The sequence below is a fragment of the Parus major genome, chromosome Z (genome assembly GCF_001522545.3).
Source record: "Parus major isolate Abel chromosome Z, Parus_major1.1, whole genome shotgun sequence".
NCBI lineage: Eukaryota > Metazoa > Chordata > Aves > Passeriformes > Paridae > Parus > Parus major.
The window spans coordinates 45513251-45533197 of NC_031799.1; the positions used below are offsets into that span (position 1 = coordinate 45513251).

Below are 19947 nucleotides of genomic sequence, written 5' to 3' on the forward strand. Positions count from 1 at the left end.
GGTGAGACAGCGGAGATTCCGATCAGATATCAGAACAAGAAGTTGTCACTGTCAGGGTGGTCAGGCACTGGAATAGGTTTCCCTGGGAGGTAGTGGAGTCACCATGCCTGTAAGTTTTTACGGATCTGTTGGGCGGAGCACACAGCTGGAGCGTCTTGCCCGGCAAGCCGCTGCCGTGGCGCCGGGGCCGAGGGCGCGCGACAGGAACCGCTGAGGGCGCGGCGCCCCCTGCCGGTCGGGAGATGGCCCCAGGACAGGGAGTCCTCGCCCACCGGCGGCGCTGATTGGCTGCGACTGGGAGGAGGCGGGGTGAGGCCGGGAACAGCTGCGCTGATTGGCTGCGGCTGGGAGGAGGAGGGGTGAGGCCGGGAACAGCTGCGCTGATTGGCTGCGGCTGGGAGGAGGCGCGGTGAGGCCGGGAGCGGCGGGGCCGGCAGCGGCGGCGCAGTCGCGGGCGGGCTGTGAGGCTGGCGCCATCTCGCCATGGCTCGCGAGTTCGAGCTGTGCCCCGGGCGGCGCGTCGGCGGCGACCAGCCCTGCTTCATCATCGCCGAGATCGGGCAGAACCACCAGGGCGACCTGGACATCGCCAAGCGCATGATCCGCATGGCCAAGGTGCGCGCGAGGGGGTGGGCTGGTGAGCGAAGCGCCGGGGCGCGGCCGGGGGACGCGCGGGAGGGTCTATTCTAAACACAGGTTGTCTGCAGGCAGATCTTGCATTTGACTTTGTAAAAGCGTCTGGAGCGCTTGTCGTGCGAGGAGCGGCTGAGGGAGCTGGGGTTGTTCAGCCTGCAGAAAAAGAGGCTCAGGGGTGACATTATCACTCTCAACAACTCCCTGGGAGGAGCTCGTAGCCTGGTGGGAATTGGCCTCTTCTCCCAGGCAGCCAGTGACAGGATGAGAGGACGTGGCCTCAAGCTGTGCCAGGAGAGGTTAAAACTGGACGTAAGGGAGAGTTTCTTTACAGAAAGGCTGAGCAGACATCGGAATGGACTGCCCAGGGAGGTCGCGGAGTCGCTGTCCCTGGAGGTGTTTGAGGCAGGACTGGACGTGGCACTTGGTGCCCTGGTCTGTTTTGACAAGGTGGTGTTCGGTGACCTCAAGGACTCCATGATCTCAGGGGTCTTTTCCAACTAATTCATTTTGTGGTCTTGTGTCATGGGCGCAGCCCCGCAGCTGGGGCATGAGCTCACGGGGAATTTAGGAAGTATCAGGCAGCTGCTGGAAAGTCTCTAATGAACGTCCAGTTTGACTTGGTTGACATGTAGGGCTTTATTGCAGTAAAGCTTGTGTCATCCAGATAGCCAAACTGCCTTCAGATCCGAAGTTATATCTATTAGATATATATATCTATATCTATAAATGTAGATATATACATTATATACATATAGATATATGTAGATCCGAAGTTATATCTATTAGATATATATATCTATATCTATAAATGGCACATCATCACAGCTTGGAGCATGGTGTATTCAGTTCTGTACTGGGGTATAATTGTACTGGAGATGCTCTAATGAGGATATATCTTCGCTGTGTGACTTCAAATTAATTACTATTCCTGGAGGTGTAATTAATTATTATTCAAGAGGTGTCTGGTGTTGGTGATGTGATCTAGGGGTAACTGTGGTGATGCTGGGTGGATGGTTGGACTGAATGATCTTAAAAGCTTCTTCTAGCCTTGATGGTTCTATGAATTTCAGATTCATGCTTCTTGTTCCAGGGAATTCTGTGTCCTTTTTTAGTGTAAAATTATCAGTGACACCTAATCTGGGAAAAACACCACAGAAGTCAAGTCTTCAAATAAGCAGGATGCATAGCTAAGTAATTTTGTAGGTTTAATGCAATTTCTCCCAGCTGCTGCTCTACTAAGTGTATTGGGTGTTCGAAATAAAAGATTTCATGTCTGTGTAGGTCCACAGTCACTCCATGTTCATTACCATTTCTGTGATTGCTGTGATGATAATGTGAAAATTCCACAACAGATGAGCATATCAGTTACTCACTCCTTCAGAGTTGAGTGCAGTTGCACTGCACTTCCACTCAGTGTACACCAGCTTGTTTTGCAGGACTGTGGAGCAGACTGTGCTAAGTTCCAGAAGAGTGAACTGGAGTACAAATTCAACAAGAAAGCCTTAGAAAGGCCCTACACCTCTAAACACTCCTGGGGAAAGACCTATGGGGAACACAAGCGCCACTTGGAGTTCAGTCATGACCAATATAGAGAGCTAAAGAAGTATGCAGAGGAGATTGGCATTTTCTTCACAGCTTCTGGCATGGATGAGGTATGTAAGCCATACTGGAGTGCAAGGGGAGTCTGGCTGCCATTGGGTATCACCTAGGTGAGACCATTCTTATATAAAAAGAATATATGGACAATCAATTTCTGACTGAGAGACCTTCTAACTGAGAGTAATTTTCCAGTTCACCTGTGTCTTTACAATGGGTGGCTGAATATTTTGGAAGACTTGCCCCATGTGTTGAGATACTGATACACAGTAAGTAATATCAGGGACAAGGCTTCTTTTTGATTTTAATAAACAATTGAGGCTTTGAGAGTGTAGATCAAGATATCAGTCAGACTTCGCTCCCATGTTGTCTGGTGTGTTGGTTTCAAGCGTGTCAAACTTCCTTCTGTATTTAAACCAGATTCCTTTCTTGATCTAATCCCTATTATTTCCCTCTTTTTCCTCATTTACTAGACCCCTGTTGTGTTTCTAAGCAACAGAAGTGTTTATGCCCCTATTTCTTTAACTAAACTCCTGGAGGGGCTCAGCACCTTGGCTTGCTACTGCTGAATTATCTACTGATTTTTGCCAGTAGACTCTTAAACAGTCAGTCATCAGCTTCACAATTCCATGAAACTCCTCCTGCTGTTCCCCCTTAAGACATGTGTACTGTGGCTGTTGCATGTTGCTTGCCTCAGAATGATGGTGTGACATTATTAAATGGAACATACATTGAAATGTGTAAACAAGGTAATGTGTAATGTGAAATGTGTAAAGGTCAGGTAACACTAGAAGTAATGTATAGATTAGAGACTACAGATTTATTTTTCTTTGTGACCTAGAAAATACAGAGAACCAAACTTAAAGAGACCCTATCGGAAGTAAGCTAGCCACTCTTGCATATGGCCAGCAGAGCAATGTCCCTGGCTTTCTGCAAGTAGACATATCCTAGATGGGACAAGGATGCTTTAAGGTGATCTATTCAGTGTCTCACTCTTGCAGTCAGAGACAATTCATGATATATCAGTGTAATTTCTTATAATTTGTTCTCCCTCTTCATCTGACAGTAGACAAATGTTTTGTGTATATGGCAGTAGCTCAGTGCCATGGATTCAGAAATAGATCTGTGAAAAGAGAGTGTGGTGATGTTTCTTTCATTGCTGTCTTAACATCTAGAAGACCTGCTGAACAACATCCACTCCTTTAAGAAAGGAGTAAATGAACCCAGCAGTCTTGGACTTCTATATCTGGGAACTTGAAGACCCACATGCCTTTGAGGAGAAAAAAAGCTCCACACTCCTTCTTTGATGTTAAAACCTCTGCTTTCTAAAGGCGGTAGTGCAACACAGAACACCTTTTATTGGCAGCAGCTAAGATGACTTTCTGCTGGTGGGATCCCTCTTTTTCTCTTCTGTGCTCCTTTGTATGTGGCTTCCTCAGCTAATTAATAAAACTGATACATGTTTGTGCCTTCTTTTTCAGCGCTAATTACATTACACAGCTCCTAAGGTTTCTGAGGGTGTTTCTGCAAGACAGGGGTTTGGAACTTAAGGAAAATATTGCCTAAATTGACATAAAAAGTATTTGAGAATACATTAACTTCTGAAAGTTCTTATACATTAACTTATGTAAATTTAACATAATCTCCAGATTTGTTATCTGGATAATCTCGAGAAGTCCAGTCAAGTCAAAGAGGTTAAACTGTTTAACTGTGTTTAACTGTATGAGGAAATCAATGAAGTGATGTGTGAAATAAATACAAAGGCTATGAATAACTTCTTTATGTATTCTGTTCCAGTGTGTACTGGAGACAAAGCAGGATCTCATTGAACCACTCCCTTTAATGTCATTCCTGCTATTTGAAATTACTTCCTGGTTCTTGAATCTCTTAAAGAAGAGCTGCTAATTTTCAAGAGATATTTACCTAATGAAGAGTGGCCTTAGATGCCAGGTCTACCTGTCATATTTAATTTTTTGCCATCTTCTGAGATAAGATCTATGATTTTTTTAATATAGACTAGTCATTCTCTTTATGTACAACACATCTGAAAGAACGATATTAAATAGTGAATAGAGAGATGTTTTACATTGCAGGTACAAGAAATTGAATCTGTGTCGTATTGATGATAGAAAAATTAGACCAAATAAGATGTCATTATCTTCAGGGACATTAGTGTTCTTCCTCTGGCACTAAGTAAGTTTAACTGCAACAAGGAAAGAGCTGAAGAAATTAAAAGTTTGTGGGTGGTTGACAGGGAACAAACATGACTATTTCATTATTTTCCCCAGAGGTGAATGGAGGATTTAAATACCTCTTGCCTGTGATAGATTTGGAATTTAAATTTTCTTCCAATAAAATACACATTTTTAAAAGGACACTTACTGATATAATACCTGTTTTCACAAAGCCTCTAATAATTCTTGAATTGTCTTCAATACAGCACACATATTTTTAGGCAAAGGCAGAGTATAATTGGTATTTAAATAAATGGTTTTATAGTCTTTGTTTTAGCATATTTTATTGTCTAGTAGCACTCCCAAAAGCAATCTCCTTTTGGATTTCCCTCCTTGGGTGCTTTTGGGCATTTTTCCTGGTGCTTATTTAATACGCTCATACAAGTTTTCGATATGATGCATCTATTCTATTACCTGTGGTTTTAAACATTCTGTGGCTTAATGTTTCTGATCTGCAGGATGGGTGTGGAAAGAAAACGGTGTGTGTACTTTTATAGCGCATTTTTTCTTCAACAGGCAGACTTCTGTCTGCAGGTAGTTGCTCTCTCTAATAGTGTTTAAAAAAAGAGAGAAAAAAAGCAAGAATGCTGTAGTACACAAGTTCATCTTTAAGCTGAGGTGGAGCTCACTTGTACTAAGCAGCAGAATGTACAGCTGGTGTTACCAGCTTTGGTGGGAGACCAGAGACTGCCTTCAGACAGTGATCGCAGTCAAAAATCTCCACTAAAATAGAAGTATGAAAGAAGGCATCATAAGTATACTCCACCTGTAGAGAAATCAGAAACAAATATTGTCAGGATAGCAAATGTTGCCTCAGAAGAAGTGCTTTTTGGGGAGATGTCTATAATACCGACCTGTTTAATAAACTTTGGGTTTGCTGTGTTAAAGGGTTGTTTATTTCCAAGTACAGTAGTTCTTTATCCCTTGATTCAGCTGGAGTGTTAAAACACAGTGATTTCTTTTCCTTGTAGATGGCTGTGGAATTTCTACATGAGCTGGATGTTCCATTTTTCAAAGTAGGATCAGGAGATACAAATAATTTTCCATATTTGGAAAAGACTGCAAAGAAGGGTAAGCATTTTCTTTGACCCATCTTGGTGAACATCACAATTTCGCAGTAGCTCAGTTATTAGATTTTTCCTCGAGTGCATTTTTGGGAAAAAATCTGAAGTTTCTTTAAAAGAAACTCACCCTTAGACTTTGAAAAATATAAATTTACCCAGCATTCTTTTCTAGTTTTACTGAATTAATTTACTTACAAAGAATTTAATTTAATCTTGGGTAGCTTTGTTGTAGACCTGGTACAAAACTTGTGGCTATTTTCCAATGGCTAGGTCGCCCAATGGTGATTTCCAGCGGGATGCAGTCAATGAACACAATGCATCAGGTTTATCAGATTGTGAAGCCCCTCAATCCAAACTTCTGCTTCCTGCAGTGCACCAGCGCGTACCCACTTCAGCCAGAGGATGTCAACCTCCGTGTTATATCGGTCAGTGAGTAACCCAGAGCATGCTGTGGGTGGGATAGCAGAGAAGGGCTGTATCATTTTACTGGGATAAGACTACTTCAAGGGCTTAAGGTGTGCTGGAATTTGCTTCTGAGAAGTTACAGCATGTGTCATGTTCCTCTAATTAACAATGCAAACACTGAGTTTAAAAGATCCACCAGGTCCTTTTTTTGGCAGAACTCACCATTGAGGAATATGGTAAAGTGTGTTCACAGTTCAACAGAGGAAAACATGACATAGGGTGAGCTAGTTAACCCTGTGGTTTACAGTGCTAAGAAAAATCACATAGACAGTTACCATTAAGAAGGTGCATGAAGTGAGAACATAATTCAAGATAGGGAACTAGACCAGAAAGTTTGTTAAAAAAGCTGCATGTGTCTATCAGAGCAATGAAGAAAATTGATTAGACTCTACTATAGTTTCCTTCATTTGAAATATTACTTAGATACACCAAATAGTGATGGAAGAAAGTTTTTCCAAACTGGCCAGTGTTCAAGCACTACCTTAGATCTGTGCACACATAGTACATTATTTTTAATAGAATGGCACATGGCTGCCTTTAAGTGCCTTTAGGATTTGTTGGCTGTTCTTTATGCATGGACAGAGAATGCAGTCTTTAAAGATTGCTTCAGATTTTAAACACAGTGTTGAAGAAATCTGTTTTGGCTACAGATTAACCAATCCACTGGGTTCTTGGATGAAAATAGGATACTATTACTGTTAAACTACACTGATACAGGCATTGAATAGTAGAACCGAATTAAAAGAAGAAACATAAGTTACAGAAAAGAATGTTCTTCCTTTTTCTTGTCAGTATTGATATTAGTCAAATTTGGAATATGGTGATTGTTAATGCAGTGTGACTTGATGAATTTAAAAAGTTGCATTCTCTGCATAACCAATTGCTTGTTTTATGGCACAGTATTTGTCCACTGTTAATGACAGTAATTAATAATGTGAAGTTATCACTGTTAAATTTGCTTTGTCTTTGAAACTGCTACCTTGGTAATTCAGACCAACTCTGTCATGATTCAAGGCATATCAGTCAGCTTTTCCTGATATCCCCATTGGCTATTCGGGGCATGAAACTGGCATAGCCATTTCAGTGGCAGCTGTTGCTATGGGTGCTAAAGTACTGGAGCGCCATGTGACTCTGGACAAAACATGGAAAGGAAGTGACCACCAAGCATCTCTGGAGCCAAATGAGCTGGCAGAGTTAGTGAAAGCCATCCGTACTGTGGAAAAAGCAATGGGTTCTCCAATCAAACAACTCTTGCCCTGTGAAATGGCTTGCAATGAAAAGGTAACTTTTGATTTTTTGGTTTGTGTAAACCTGCAGCTAATGTGGACCTAAAGCTAATAACTCAATATTCAGAGAAATAGCTTGTAAATTGTTTATTGCAGTAGTATTTCTGCCTCTACATTTAAAAAATTTCACACTGCACAGTGTTGGCTGTTTTGATTATAATAGAGTTCTGTGTTTATCATCCAGTGGTTAACTGAGTTGAGTAGCAGCATGCAATCATTTAGGTTGGAAAAGACCCATGAGGTCATTCAGTCCAACCTAACACTGCCAAGTCCAACCACTAATGTGTGTTCCTAAGTGCCATATCTACATGTTTTAAATAACTCTGAGGATCATAATTCAACCACTTCCATGTTCTAGACAGTCTGAGTGCTTAATAAGCCTCTTAGAGAAGAAATTTTTCCTAATGTCCAGTCTAACCCTCCCCTGGCACAACTTGAGGCCATTTCCTCTTGTCAGTTACTGCCTGGGAGAAGAAACCAACCCCCACTTGACTACAGCCTCCTTTCATGGAGTTGTAGAGTGATAAGGTCCCCTCTGAGTCTCCTTTTCTCCAGCCTAAACAACCCCAGTTCCCTCAGCTGCTCTTCATAGGACTTGCTCCAGACCCTTCACCAGCTTCATGACCCTTCTCTGGATTCACTGCAGCACTTCAATATCCTTCTTGTAGTCAGGGGCTCAGAAATGGACAGGACTTGAGGTGTGGCCTCACCAGTACCAGTTACTTGGCAATAGTAATAGGAATAATATCTCCATGATTGTATATGAGCTGCTTTTACACTAAGGTAAAATACCAGTCATTCTAATCAGATTCCCTCCACTGTGATTTTGAAGAATCACAAACAGTGAGCCACTGTCCAGTTTCAGAAAACATCTGCATGTTCCTGGCAGCCTGGTTACAGTGAAAGTAACCATGCTAAATTAATCATCATTTGGAATAAGTAATGGAGAAGGCAGTTCTACACAACCTGTTCTCAAATAACTGCAGAATATTTTTTATCCTTTTTTTTGTTATGCTAAGCTAGCAATGAATTTAACTTAAACATTGGTTGTTTTATTTTCTCCTCCCCTGTAGCTGGGAAAGTCAGTCGTGGCAAAAGTGGCAATTCCTGAAGGTTCAATATTGACACTTGACATGCTGACGGTGAAGGTGGGAGAACCAAAGGGATTTCCCCCAGAATCCATCTTTGATCTGGTGGGACAGAAGGTTAAAAAAAATATTGAAGAAGATGAAACCATCACTGAGCAAGTAGTGGAAAATCATGTGAAAAAAGTGAAGTGCTAAACCAAAGCAGTCCATTTCATATTTCTCAATGCACTACTACACAGTGTGTTTGAGAATAGCAGCATGGTAGATTAGAAGAAAGGGGTATAATTATGAGGGTGCAAACAAGTTAGAATTTTCAGGTTCTTATTAGCAGGAAGTTTCAGAAGCAAGGGGATATAAATTATGAAGATTTTATTAGAAACTGTATAGCATCATGCCTAGGAAATGCCATGATCCTCTCTTCTCCATTCCACTTAGCCTAGATTAATTTGGAGTATTGCCAAATATAAGGTCACAGTCTGCTGCTTTCCAGCTGTCCTCTTCTGTTAAGAATACAGTAAATTGTGAGAATTTTGTCTACACTTTCAATTGTTCTAGCCATGTATCTTTTGATATTCCTCTCTTTTCTGCCATTTGCCTCACCCCTGTGATAGCAGGACTCTGGTTGAACACAGATAAGTGGAAGTTTACATACACTGAACAGAAAACTACAAATGCAACCTGGATGGATTTTTTTTTTAAGATGAAAGTCTTAAAAGTGTCATGATAAAGCAGTGGGTTGTGGGAATCTGTATTCTGTGGGGAAATGGGCTTCTTGAGAAAGCTAGGTTCTCAAGAGATAGTACCAGGAACGGAAGCATATGGAATATTTAGAAAGGTTCCATTTAAGGGGCAAGAGAGCCTTTTATAAACTGAAAGGCACAAAAGGCAAGCCAGAGAGATGGAGCAGGGAAGAAAAGTAGATGTGAGATGAATCAGTAGAAATAAGCTTAACCTGTGCTTGTGAAAAGTATCTATTGCTAGTTGACTGAAGTCTGGAATGTTAAGTCTATTCTGCAGAGCATTTGGATGCCTCTGTTTGAACCTGAGTGGCAAGTTCTCAGGTAGGAAGCCAAATGCTGGTGAAGCTTGAGCTGCTTTTTTTTTTCTGTACTAACCAGCAAATCCTCTACATTGGGGTTTTTCTCTCAACACTGGCATGTGAGATGGCTGAGGCTGACTGCCTGACTACACCACACCATTATGCTTCAGCATGATGGTTGGTACACCTTTTGTGTGCTCTGCTCTTGCTTCCCAGCTTCTCACTTTTCAAGTGAGAGATGCAATCCCACTCCTATTGGCTGCTGCTTTTCCCTTTGACCAGAAGGTAGCCATATAACAGCAGCTGCAAACCAGCCATTCTTCAGTTACATTGCTTAGCACAGCACTGCTTTGCAATAATTCATCTGCTTTTTTTTATGTGATGGAATCATTTACTAGTGATGGTTACTTGGAACTTGCTACTTTTAGGTCATGAGTTGGTGAAGTGTCTTGAATGTGGTGGTGAGTGGTTTTGTTTAAACCTGTTTAAACATAAATTGTTTACTTCAAAAATGTTTACCCTTGTGCAATTTTGAGGAAACTGTATTCATATCTTTAAATGGGGAAACAGGGGTAGGAAACTGTATTCAGATATTTAAATAGGGAAACAGAGATTGAGTCATATATATACTTAACCATATGTGAGCTGTGACTGATGCAGTATATTTGCCTTACATTAAAAAACTACTCAATTGTTAAAAGATGTTTGTTTGTTTTTTTTTAATTTCAAATTTGAAAAATAAATTTATCTTACAAAACAATCTCTTGTTTATGCATTTCAGCCTATGGTCAGACCTTGCCATTGCCAGCACTGGTGATGCAGGGCCTTTAGTATTTGAACACTGCAAGATTACCCAACCAGTTTCAAGTAGCAGTGGTTTTTCACTCTTAACTGGGCTGGTCCTGGAGACTGCTGTAAGCAAAGACTCCAGAAATTCCCAGGATTTTAATTAATGTATTGGTGGGGGGAGAAATATTCATATACAGAAACTTGCAAGCTGTGTCTCCTGGTTTTATGCGGATGTTCCAAATTGGACACAAGGATAAACAGGCCACAAATGCACCTCTAGCCTGGTGATTTTATTCCACCTGCGAGCCTTGCAGACATTTCATCCTCTGTTAGGAGCTCTCATCCTCTGTACACAGGTTTTTCTCATGCTTCCACTCAGTGGGAAGAACAGGGTCACCCAGAAGTCAATTCAGAGTTTCTGTCATATATAAGACCAGCTACTGACTATTAAATGTGGCCACAGAAGCTCTAGCTTCAGAAGAGACTTTTCCAAGAGTCTTTGATCTTTCCAAGATGACACTGAAATATGAGCTAATGCACTTAATGCATTTATTATCCAAATTTGGTCTTGTGAATGATAACAATATGCAGTATATAATCTCAAAGCTTGAACCAAACTAAACCTCCTGCCATACACAACTGCAGTCTCTCCAGGCCAATGAGGAGAATAAGTTAATTTAAAAAAATTTCAAAAAGTCAATATCCAGATTCCAGTCTAAGTTATGTTTCTTTCTACCTGACTTCTTCCATTTTGCAAGTCAAAAAATACTACATACAGCACTTCAGGTGGTACAGCAACACCATTTATAAGGCAAATCGTCTTCCCCCATTGAAAAATACATACACATTAAAAAATACAGTTGTTTTTCTTGAACTTACTGTTACAAGTTGGAAAAAGTACAGTAATAGTACGTACAGTACTTTGAGTGGCACATCAACATCATTTATAAAAGTCAGATCACCTTCCCTCATTGGAAAAAAAGAAAAAAAACACATTAAAAATCACAGGTGGTTTTCCTGAACTTACATTATCTTCTTAAAGCATCAAAATTACAACTTCAATACAACAGAGAAAAATTCATGTAGATAATTGCTGAAGTGGCACTAACAGAAAAAGCATGAAATAGGCTTTATTTCACATTGTTTCTTACGTTAGTTTGCATGTTCTAATGGATCCTTCCCAGAGTCTCAGGGCTGGATAAACTGGTTCTGTGAACTTGCAGTGGAAGGTGTGCAAATGAGCCATGCCATCACTAACATTGTAGAATGAAAGAATTCCTGCTTCATAATTTAGAAAAATGCCAATGCAATCAGGATCATCTTGTATCAGGATGGGGATTCTCTCTCCCTTGTGAAATGCCCAGTACTCAATATCAAACTTCTTAAGGCACCAAGATGCTCTATTCCAGCCCAGTCGACAGGCTTCAGAGTCTCCTTTCCTGCCAATGGTAGGGTAGGCTGCGCCAATCCACCATCCTGCTCCAGCATGAAGCAGGTCAACTTCCCAGTAATGGCTCCCAGAAAGGAATGCATCTCTGCTTAGCACTTGCCATAATTTATCAAATCTCTGGGGACTACAGGGGTAAAATATTCTCCTCCAGCTACAGCTTACTTCAAGACGGTCGTCAGACAATTTCAGTCTTGGGTGAATGCTGTCATATTCCCAGGTTGGTGATCTTGCATCTGCGGTTAAAGCCATAAACATACTTGCTACATTGCTCATGACCCTTGGAAGAAGTCCAAGTTACAAAATGCCTGCAAAGGAGCCCACAGTTGGCAGTGTCTTGGGACAGCCAGAAAGCCTGCAGTCCCAGGAACACAGGCTGGGGGAAAGGCATGCCAAGGGTATCACAGCAGGGCACCAGCACTGATGCCTCCACACATCACTAATCAATGCTCTTAGACACATGGTCCTGTGCAGGCCCAGGAGTTGGACCCTAGTGATTTTTGTGGGTCCATTTCAGCTCAGGAGATGCTAGGACTCCAGTATAATCATACTTACGTTTTAAGAAAAGCAACCGATCAACAGGAGTCATGGTTTTCAGCACTGTCCCAGGCTCCTTCATTGCAGTGGGATTAAGGCTACTGAAAACATCTGGGCAAAGATGAAAAGGGACAGTCAGGGAGTCTGCCTGGTTTTAACTATCATTTTCCTACTTCATGGACAAACTGTGCTACTTTTCCTTTTACTCACTCTGTATGCTTTCAGCATTACGCCCTTTGGATAGCATGGAGATGCTGGACTAGTGTTACCAAAGAAATATACAATTGAACACAACACCAAGTAATCACCTGATTTCTTAAAAAGTAGCCCTTATCAGATGAAAATTATCAGGCAGCTGAAAATAGCTGCAGGTGCTTGCTGCAGGGCACCTCCACTACGCTTCCCAGCAGTCCTGCACGCATCCTGCAGCAGCCTTTCAGATCAGGTCTGGCCATTGGCCCCAGCAACCGGTACTGTCTTTTCAGTGGCAATTTCCCAGTAAGGGATTAAAAGGCAGCTGGGTGAAATGTGATGGCCAGTGTTGCCTGCTCACTCAAAGAGCAGCAGGATTTTCCCACTTTAGCTTTGTTATTTAGCTTTGTGGCTCTGTGTCCCATCAAGAAAAACTTGCCTTAATCATGCCAAAGGTCATTTTAGGATGAAATAACAGCTCAAAGACAATGGGATTTCTAAATAGAACACGTTAGCTCAGCTTTACAGTACCAAAAATCATCTTTTTTTTTTTTTTTTTCAGGCTGAGGTAGATCACCAAGGGCATCATTAGAAAAAGCTTTCAAATTTTAGAGGTAGCCCAATGCCAGAGCACTTATACCAAATTGTAAGTAACTGAGAGAATACATACATTCTGTATGTGTGATGGACTACATTAAATTTCATCGAAATACCTGAGAGAACTGGGAGGGGGGGAAGGGGAAAGCAGCAGGCAAACCAAAGATCATTTTCAGAGGTGGAAGAGAAACGTTCCTAAAACACCACTGCTATAGCAGCATTACACCCATGCTGCCCGAAAACAGTATCCATGCCTGAAACACTGTTGTTTCTCCAGATAATTTGGTTAAAAGTCCTGTTCTTGCTTTAGAAGTACATTTTATTTGCAAAGAGAACAGAAGAAAGCAAAATTCAGAGCACTCTCCCAGGTACCTTCTTTAAGCCGGGCTTCCAATGGTTTCTGTAGAATGGACTGAAGAACTCCGATGAAGTGTTTATAATGATTAAGTAAGTGCTCAAACAAGAGAGGTACTGGATGCCACTCTTCCAACAAGTGCCTGGATTCCTTCATTTCCTTCTCAATTTCTGTGTACTTCTGAGGGCAGAAAGCCAAATGCTACAATTAGCAGAGACTGACATGAATGGACTCTTCCCTCCCACAAGAGGACCACAGAGCAAGGACAGCTCTGTCACCAGGTAAACCTATGGGCCATAACAGGCAAGCTTTGCTGAGCTCAGCCTGCCTTTTAGCTCATTAGCCTGCCCATTACCTTCTCCTGCCAGCCCTGTGGCCAACCCTGACATGGAGAATCCAACAGCCATGGCTAAAAGAGATCCCTCCAGGATGGAAATGAGTTTAGCCTGGCCAGGACCCTCTGTGTGAAATATCATCAATGACAAAATCAAACCATTAAGTTTTAAAAGCAATTTTTTAGAATAAAATCCAGCCTCCCCACAAGAAAATCTCCACAGAATCACAAAGAGCAGCTCCTGTGTGGAGGTGTGTTGCTAGCACACACAGCAGAATGCCAGGGCCATAACACAGCAGTGGAAACCCAAGTCTGACACATTGCAAGGATGCAAAAATACACCAGAGGCACCATCCTGTGGCATCTTTTGACTTGTGTCAGGGCATAAGCACATGGCAACACACTCTTCCCAAGGAAAGTGGAGATCATTAGGAGAGAAAAACTGATGTTTATCTGTAGGCAAAAAGAAAATCGTTGCCCCCTCCAGTGAAGTGATGGCTATTGCTTATGATGATTAGGATTTCTTGCAATTAAGGAAATCACACATTTTAACTTCCCTCACGAGGTTTCCTGAGGGCTGCCTTTTCTCAGGTCTTCATATTACACTGGACAAGGAAAGACGTGATACAACAGATATTTTAATCTACATCAAGATTAAGACACATGTATAAAAGATGTCTTTTCCATCTATACTTAAAATTAACATGAATTTCATACAGACCTGAAATCAATGCCATAGCAGGAACACCTAATAGCTCAAAAATCAGCAACCAAACCTATTCACCGAAACACCAACACAAAGCAAATTACAAAGCAGTAAGAAAGATGCTGTTTACATACAGAAGGATCTACAGAACATATCACTAGAGAAATTTGTCAAGGACTGTCAGGGTAAGAGGTAGAAGGACACCATAAAATACCACCTCCAGCAAATGAATAGGATCACTGTCCTGCTGTATTTGTTTGATTCGATGTGTGAAGGTCTCTAGGGTTGCAAGCTGTTGTTCACAGGACCTCAAATGCTGATCATGTGCTCCCAGGCCTTGCTGAGTCTTTTCATCAATGAAGTTTTTTGCCAGACTCTCTTCTTCCCGAAGAAGTAACTGAAGCTCAGTAATTTTTTCTGACAGCTGCCATTTGATGATATCAGCATGTGCCTATGGATAAGCAGAACAACATCTCTCCCCTGCTCAACAGACCATAAACACTTCAGATATTTCTCTTTCAATACTATGTTTTGGTTGAATTTTACTGTTTTTCTCCATCTCTTGAGAAACATATCTCTACTGCTTAAGGCAAGGCGGGCATTATCTACCTGCTGATGTCTGGATGGAAAAGATGGAGGGAAGATTCCAAGATGCCTATTTATGTAGAAAAATCTGTTTTCAGCTGGAATTAACAGAGTACCAATTGCAAGAAGAAGCAGTTGTCCTTCAGTAGCAAGACTTCGGCTGCTTTTGAAGCAAGCTAGAGACAAGTAGCTGGTAGGAAGAGAAAACCACAAAAATGAAGTGGCATCCGACCACTAAGTCTCTAAAGCCCCCTCAAGCTCTTACTGACATTTCTGTAACAGAACTGCTTAGAGATGCTCCTTAGAGCAGAAGCCATTTCATGCTCTATAAATGAGGTGCAGTTTAGCATACATTCCCATTCTTAAGACAGAATCAACCGAACCTTTCTTGTGTTTACTCAACTCTGAATCCAGGAAATTCAATATTGCTGTTCAGTCCAGTGCAAAATATGTAAGTGAAGGTAGAATAACATAGGCAGCTGGGGCTACCTACTATTCCTCTGCATAAAAATTTCACCCTTGGTCTTCCAGAGATGTTCATCTGACCAAGGAATGAGGACCAGGTCTTTGGAAACTCTCCCTCTTCCCTCTCTTTGATAGTATGATACATTGTGATGGATATACTCTTCTGAGAAGCAGTAAGTGGCTGGGTCTCTGAACAGCTACAGAGAAAACAAAATCCCTTGGAATTTTCCCTTGGTAAATGACAATCCAGTGGAGAATGAAACCACACTTTACCTTCGCATCATTTATGGCCTGCTGTATTCTCCTTCTGTTACCAGCTTCTTGCTCTTTTCTCTCTTCTAGATTCTTCAAGCACAATGCCATGCTTTCCTATACAACAATGAAACAAAAATATAACATTGTTTCCTAACAACATCTGTTAAAACAGAAGCAACTATCCAGCTTGATTCCATATAGGGGGGTACGGAAATACTCAGTTTCAGAATCATAGAATATTCTGAATTGAAAGGTACAACTCTTAAATGAATGGCCTTTCATGAGGCTTATTCAGTGCACAGTGATGAACCATAAGGATTTCAGCATGTCACCTGGTGGTTATACTGGTACGGTTTGCACAGCTGTGAAAATAAGCACCACTTTCTTAAGGCACAGGGAAACCCAAAGTGAAAAAAGCATTTTCGTCTTTACATCTGTGGTGCTGTGTATTTCAAGATTATGTGCTACTGCATTTAGCAGCTGAAGGGCAGCCAAGTACTTTTATTTAGAATGTAAGTGGAAGGCTCCACTTAGAATCAAAATCCAGTGAATGTTCAGGATGCTTCCCAGTGTATAAAAGACCACTTAGATACCCCACTATCACCACTGTAGTGCTGCAGTCTGAATGTCTGCAGCAGCTAATATCAGATTATTAGCTGATTAATAGTAATTAATGCTCTGTCGGGATGGCTGGTAATCAATCACAGTATCTGTGATACTTGTGGTGTGCCCAGCACTGCATAATCAATATTCTGCTTACGTCTTGCCCCAGTTTCTCATCCGCAGCCCTCTGAAATTGGCTGCCCTCTGCCCAACAGATGGAACAGTCTTGGTTTGCCTGCTAGTACATTTTTGTCATTAGTAACGTGAAGAATACAGTCAATGCTGCCCCACACTCTCGGTGCACTGGTGCTAAAACCAGTAAATACCAGATGTAGTGCCAGCTGTAGCTGCTATCAGTGTCCTCTTCTGCATCTGAGACCCAGTCAAGAACACCTGCATGCACATGTACCAGTTCACTGCAACAGCCCCAGGGCAGCACAGCACTTATACTCTGCAGCATGGACAAACAGAGCGTGAAGTGTTTCTTCACAAGCAACTGTTTGTATTTCTGACGTGTCTCCTTAGAAAACACATGCACCCTGTTGTTTGAGTATGACAGTCAGAAGAAAATGAGCTCCCACCAAAAAGCCAGAGAGTCTGCATCTGAAGGCCATTGACACAGACACATCCATGCAAGCAAGTAAATGTTCTTGCACAGAGCAAGACACCCATGCTATTTATTCCAGCCACAGTTTTCCAGTCTTGTCCTTGAAGAGTTCTACACCACTAGAGGATTCAGGACTTCTACCAGATATCAGCCTTCCTTAGTTTATTTTGTAGCCTAGACCTCATTTCCTTCCTCAAAGACTGACAAAGATCACAGAGAAAAACCCAATCTTCTTTTTTTGCTAGTAACACAGCTTACTTTGTGCACTCACCATGACCATATGCAAACTCTTGGGCCAATCCCAAGCATTTCTGGTTAAGCATTACTTTCTTTACAGAGGCACATGAAAGACCTGCTTCCTACCAATTGAAAAGTGTGCCAGCAACACATGTCTTTCACCCTGAGGAGTCGACACCAAAAAAACCTCCTTTAGGGACTGTCTGGGTGCTTTAACTCATTCAAGTGAAAACACTGTAAAAGAAAGAATTTCTGAGATGACACTCCGAGCTCCTGTCAGGCTCACAGGACACTTATCAAGTGCAAAGAATGCTGATCCTGTGTGCTGCATTCAGGAACACAGGGAGCATCCTTTTCAATGATTTTAAACAATCTCTGATCCAGGGATGAAGCAACTGATGGACCTCACACAATGGTTCTCATCTCTTCTTAGCTCTCACAGCTAGAATTTGCTGAAAGAGCTGTGGAAGATTTTCAGTGGAAGAAGTGCTGCCTGGCTGATGTCACACCACAAGGGCTATACTGAGTAACTGCTCACAGCAAACGAAATCACTAGTCAAAGTGCCATTTCTTGGGCTAAAACTATCGACAGTTTGTGCCTAAAATCTCTGCAGCCCTAAGCCAGTAGATGTCAGCAGATATCTCCTAGGGACAGAGGGTCACAAGTTTCTACACCGCTCACTTCCTGATTCAGCAGAGACAAGTCTCTATCAGCAGCACGTACTTCCCTGTGCCCACCAGACCCCCAGGGAAGCAGCAGTCTGTAGATTTGTGCGCTTTACTTTGCCTCAGATCAGGTGCCACTGCACAATACCTGCATCATCCACACGCTGCCACCCTGCAGTGAAGGGAGCACAAACACTGCAGTCCCACCTGCAAGAGGGACTCTTTGGAGGAGAGCACACCAGCAGTGCTCTGCATTGCTCAGACATCTTGAATGGTTTTACTTCTCTGCTGCTGCTGCTGCGTGTGGCAGCCTAGTGCACGGCCCTCTCTCTGCCCTTGTAATTAATGCTCTCCAACAGGAACTGCAATAAAATGCTCCAGGAGTTTATCACGACCTGTGCACCAGCTCACAATCTGTGTGGACTTCCAAGCAGAAAGTTCTGTAGGAACTGTTCCTTCCTGGTGTATTCTGTAGGAAACCTCCTGGTAACACTGCTCCAAAATATCACACAAGGAGTGGGAAAGAACTGTCTGAAATTGTAGAGGGTGGGAAGAAAAAAAAGAAAAAAAAAAAAAAAAAAAAAAAAAAAAAAAGAGAAGGTTGGGAAAAAAGGAAAGGAAAGAGGAAAGGAGAGAGGAGAGCTGAGAGAGGAGGAGGGGAGAGGGGAAGCTTCTGAACATCAAACCTCTGTGTTACAGTATTTTAAGTCTCCCAAGCTTAGCACCACAGCATGCAGGCCTTAGCAAGCCTCCTGGCAGGCTCTCCAAGTTTAAAAAAAAGCATAAGCAGGAGTATTGGCAAGTATGCAAAGCTTCCTGAGGATATTTGGTGGACAGCTATACTGGGATGAAGGAAAAAAGGCTTAGGGAAGAACCTCTGGGCTGGCTGTAGCTGGGATGGAGTTAATTTTCCTCATGGCAGCTTGTGTGGTGCTGTGTTTCAGACATGACTATACTGTGAGTGCACGTAAGACTAGGAAGGGACAGAAGCAGGAGATGACCCCTGCTAATCAGAGAGGTAATCCGTACCAGCCACCATCACGTTCAGCAAACTGGAAGCAGGGTGTTGGGGTGGGTTAGCTGCCTTTTGCTCAGGAACTGTCTGGTGAATGTCACCTTTGCACCACTTCTGTTCCTTTTCTCTTCCTTCCACGTATCCTTCTCCCGTTAAATTTATTTTTATCTCAGTCCATGAATTTTCTTGGTTTTAATGTTCCTCTTTCTCTGTCCCACTGGGCAAGGAAGGTGAATAAACAGGCAGCTGTGTTGCACTTAGATGCCTGCTGGGGTTAACCCACAACACCCCAGAGGAGTTATCAAAGAACTGTGCATGGGCAGTCGCTGTGATCTAGCCAGCTACAATGGTGGGGCTGGGGGTAAACAGAAATGACCTCTCCCCTCCCCCTGAGGCATTAATGTTTCTGTCAAAGGTTCTTCCAGCCTGGCAATAAAAACAAATTCCCCAGGGCAGCCACACTCCTCTAATTCTGCATACAAAGTCTGAGGATAAAATGTTACCTAACAGTCAAAGCCACTTCCTCCTTGTCACTTGATTTATACACCTGTTTTGTGGACGCTTGGGTGTGACCGGTTAAGTCTTTCCTTTCCGTGCAGGAACCATATCCTTGTGCATATCCTTGTGCAGTGCTACCAGGCTGACCCTGTCTGTATGGGGTCTACAAAGCACTTGTTGAAGCACAGACAGTATAGAAACTTTGTTCTGCTAGTCAACGCAGCCTACAAACCTCGAACTCCACAAGGTGTTAATAAGCAAGGCTGAAGATCGGCTTAGTACCGTGGCACTACAGTAATACTCAAAGATGCCTCCATCACACCCTAAACAAAGAAAACCCAGCGGCACAAGTTCCAGAAACGACGGGACATCCGCCAAGGCAGCAAATCAGGAAGATCTTGTCTCCGCTGCCGGTTTATGGGTGCTCCCTGCGGCACTCGGTGCCCGGGCCGGCGGGGCTGGGCGGCACTCACCTGCGTGCGGCACACGGCGTGCGCAAGGAGGCAGGCTCGGTGTCCGCGGTGCGCGCCCAGCGCCGGGCACAGAGCGCACACGCAGCTCCCGCAGTCCTCGCAGAACAGCTCCAGCGGCCGCCCGGCATGGACAGCACAGCACAGCCGCGGCCCCGGCGCTGCGGCCCGCGGCTCGCCC

The 19947-nt window shown here is 42.8% G+C and overlaps 2 protein-coding genes across 2 annotated transcripts; one reads left to right on the forward strand and one right to left on the reverse strand.

The window, feature by feature from the left end:
- Positions 1-390: 390 nt before the first annotated feature.
- On the forward strand, positions 391-10110 carry NANS (N-acetylneuraminate synthase). The gene is made up of 6 exons (XM_015615146.2): positions 391-615; positions 2073-2288; positions 5438-5537; positions 5801-5955; positions 7010-7276; positions 8355-10110. The coding sequence occupies exons 1-6, from the start codon at positions 484-486 to the stop codon at positions 8562-8564; spliced, it is 1080 nt and encodes a 359-aa protein (XP_015470632.1). The 5' UTR covers positions 391-483; the 3' UTR covers positions 8565-10110.
- A 789-nt stretch (positions 10111-10899) lies between these two features.
- Positions 10900-19946, reverse strand: TRIM14 (tripartite motif containing 14; the record flags this gene model as incomplete). The annotated part of the gene is made up of 6 exons (XM_015652210.2): positions 10900-11880; positions 12200-12292; positions 13343-13505; positions 14583-14816; positions 15689-15784; positions 19770-19946. Coding segments are annotated over 6 exons (1299 nt in total), but the record flags the coding sequence as incomplete, so codon positions are not given.
- Between the last annotated feature and the right edge of the window lies 1 nt (position 19947).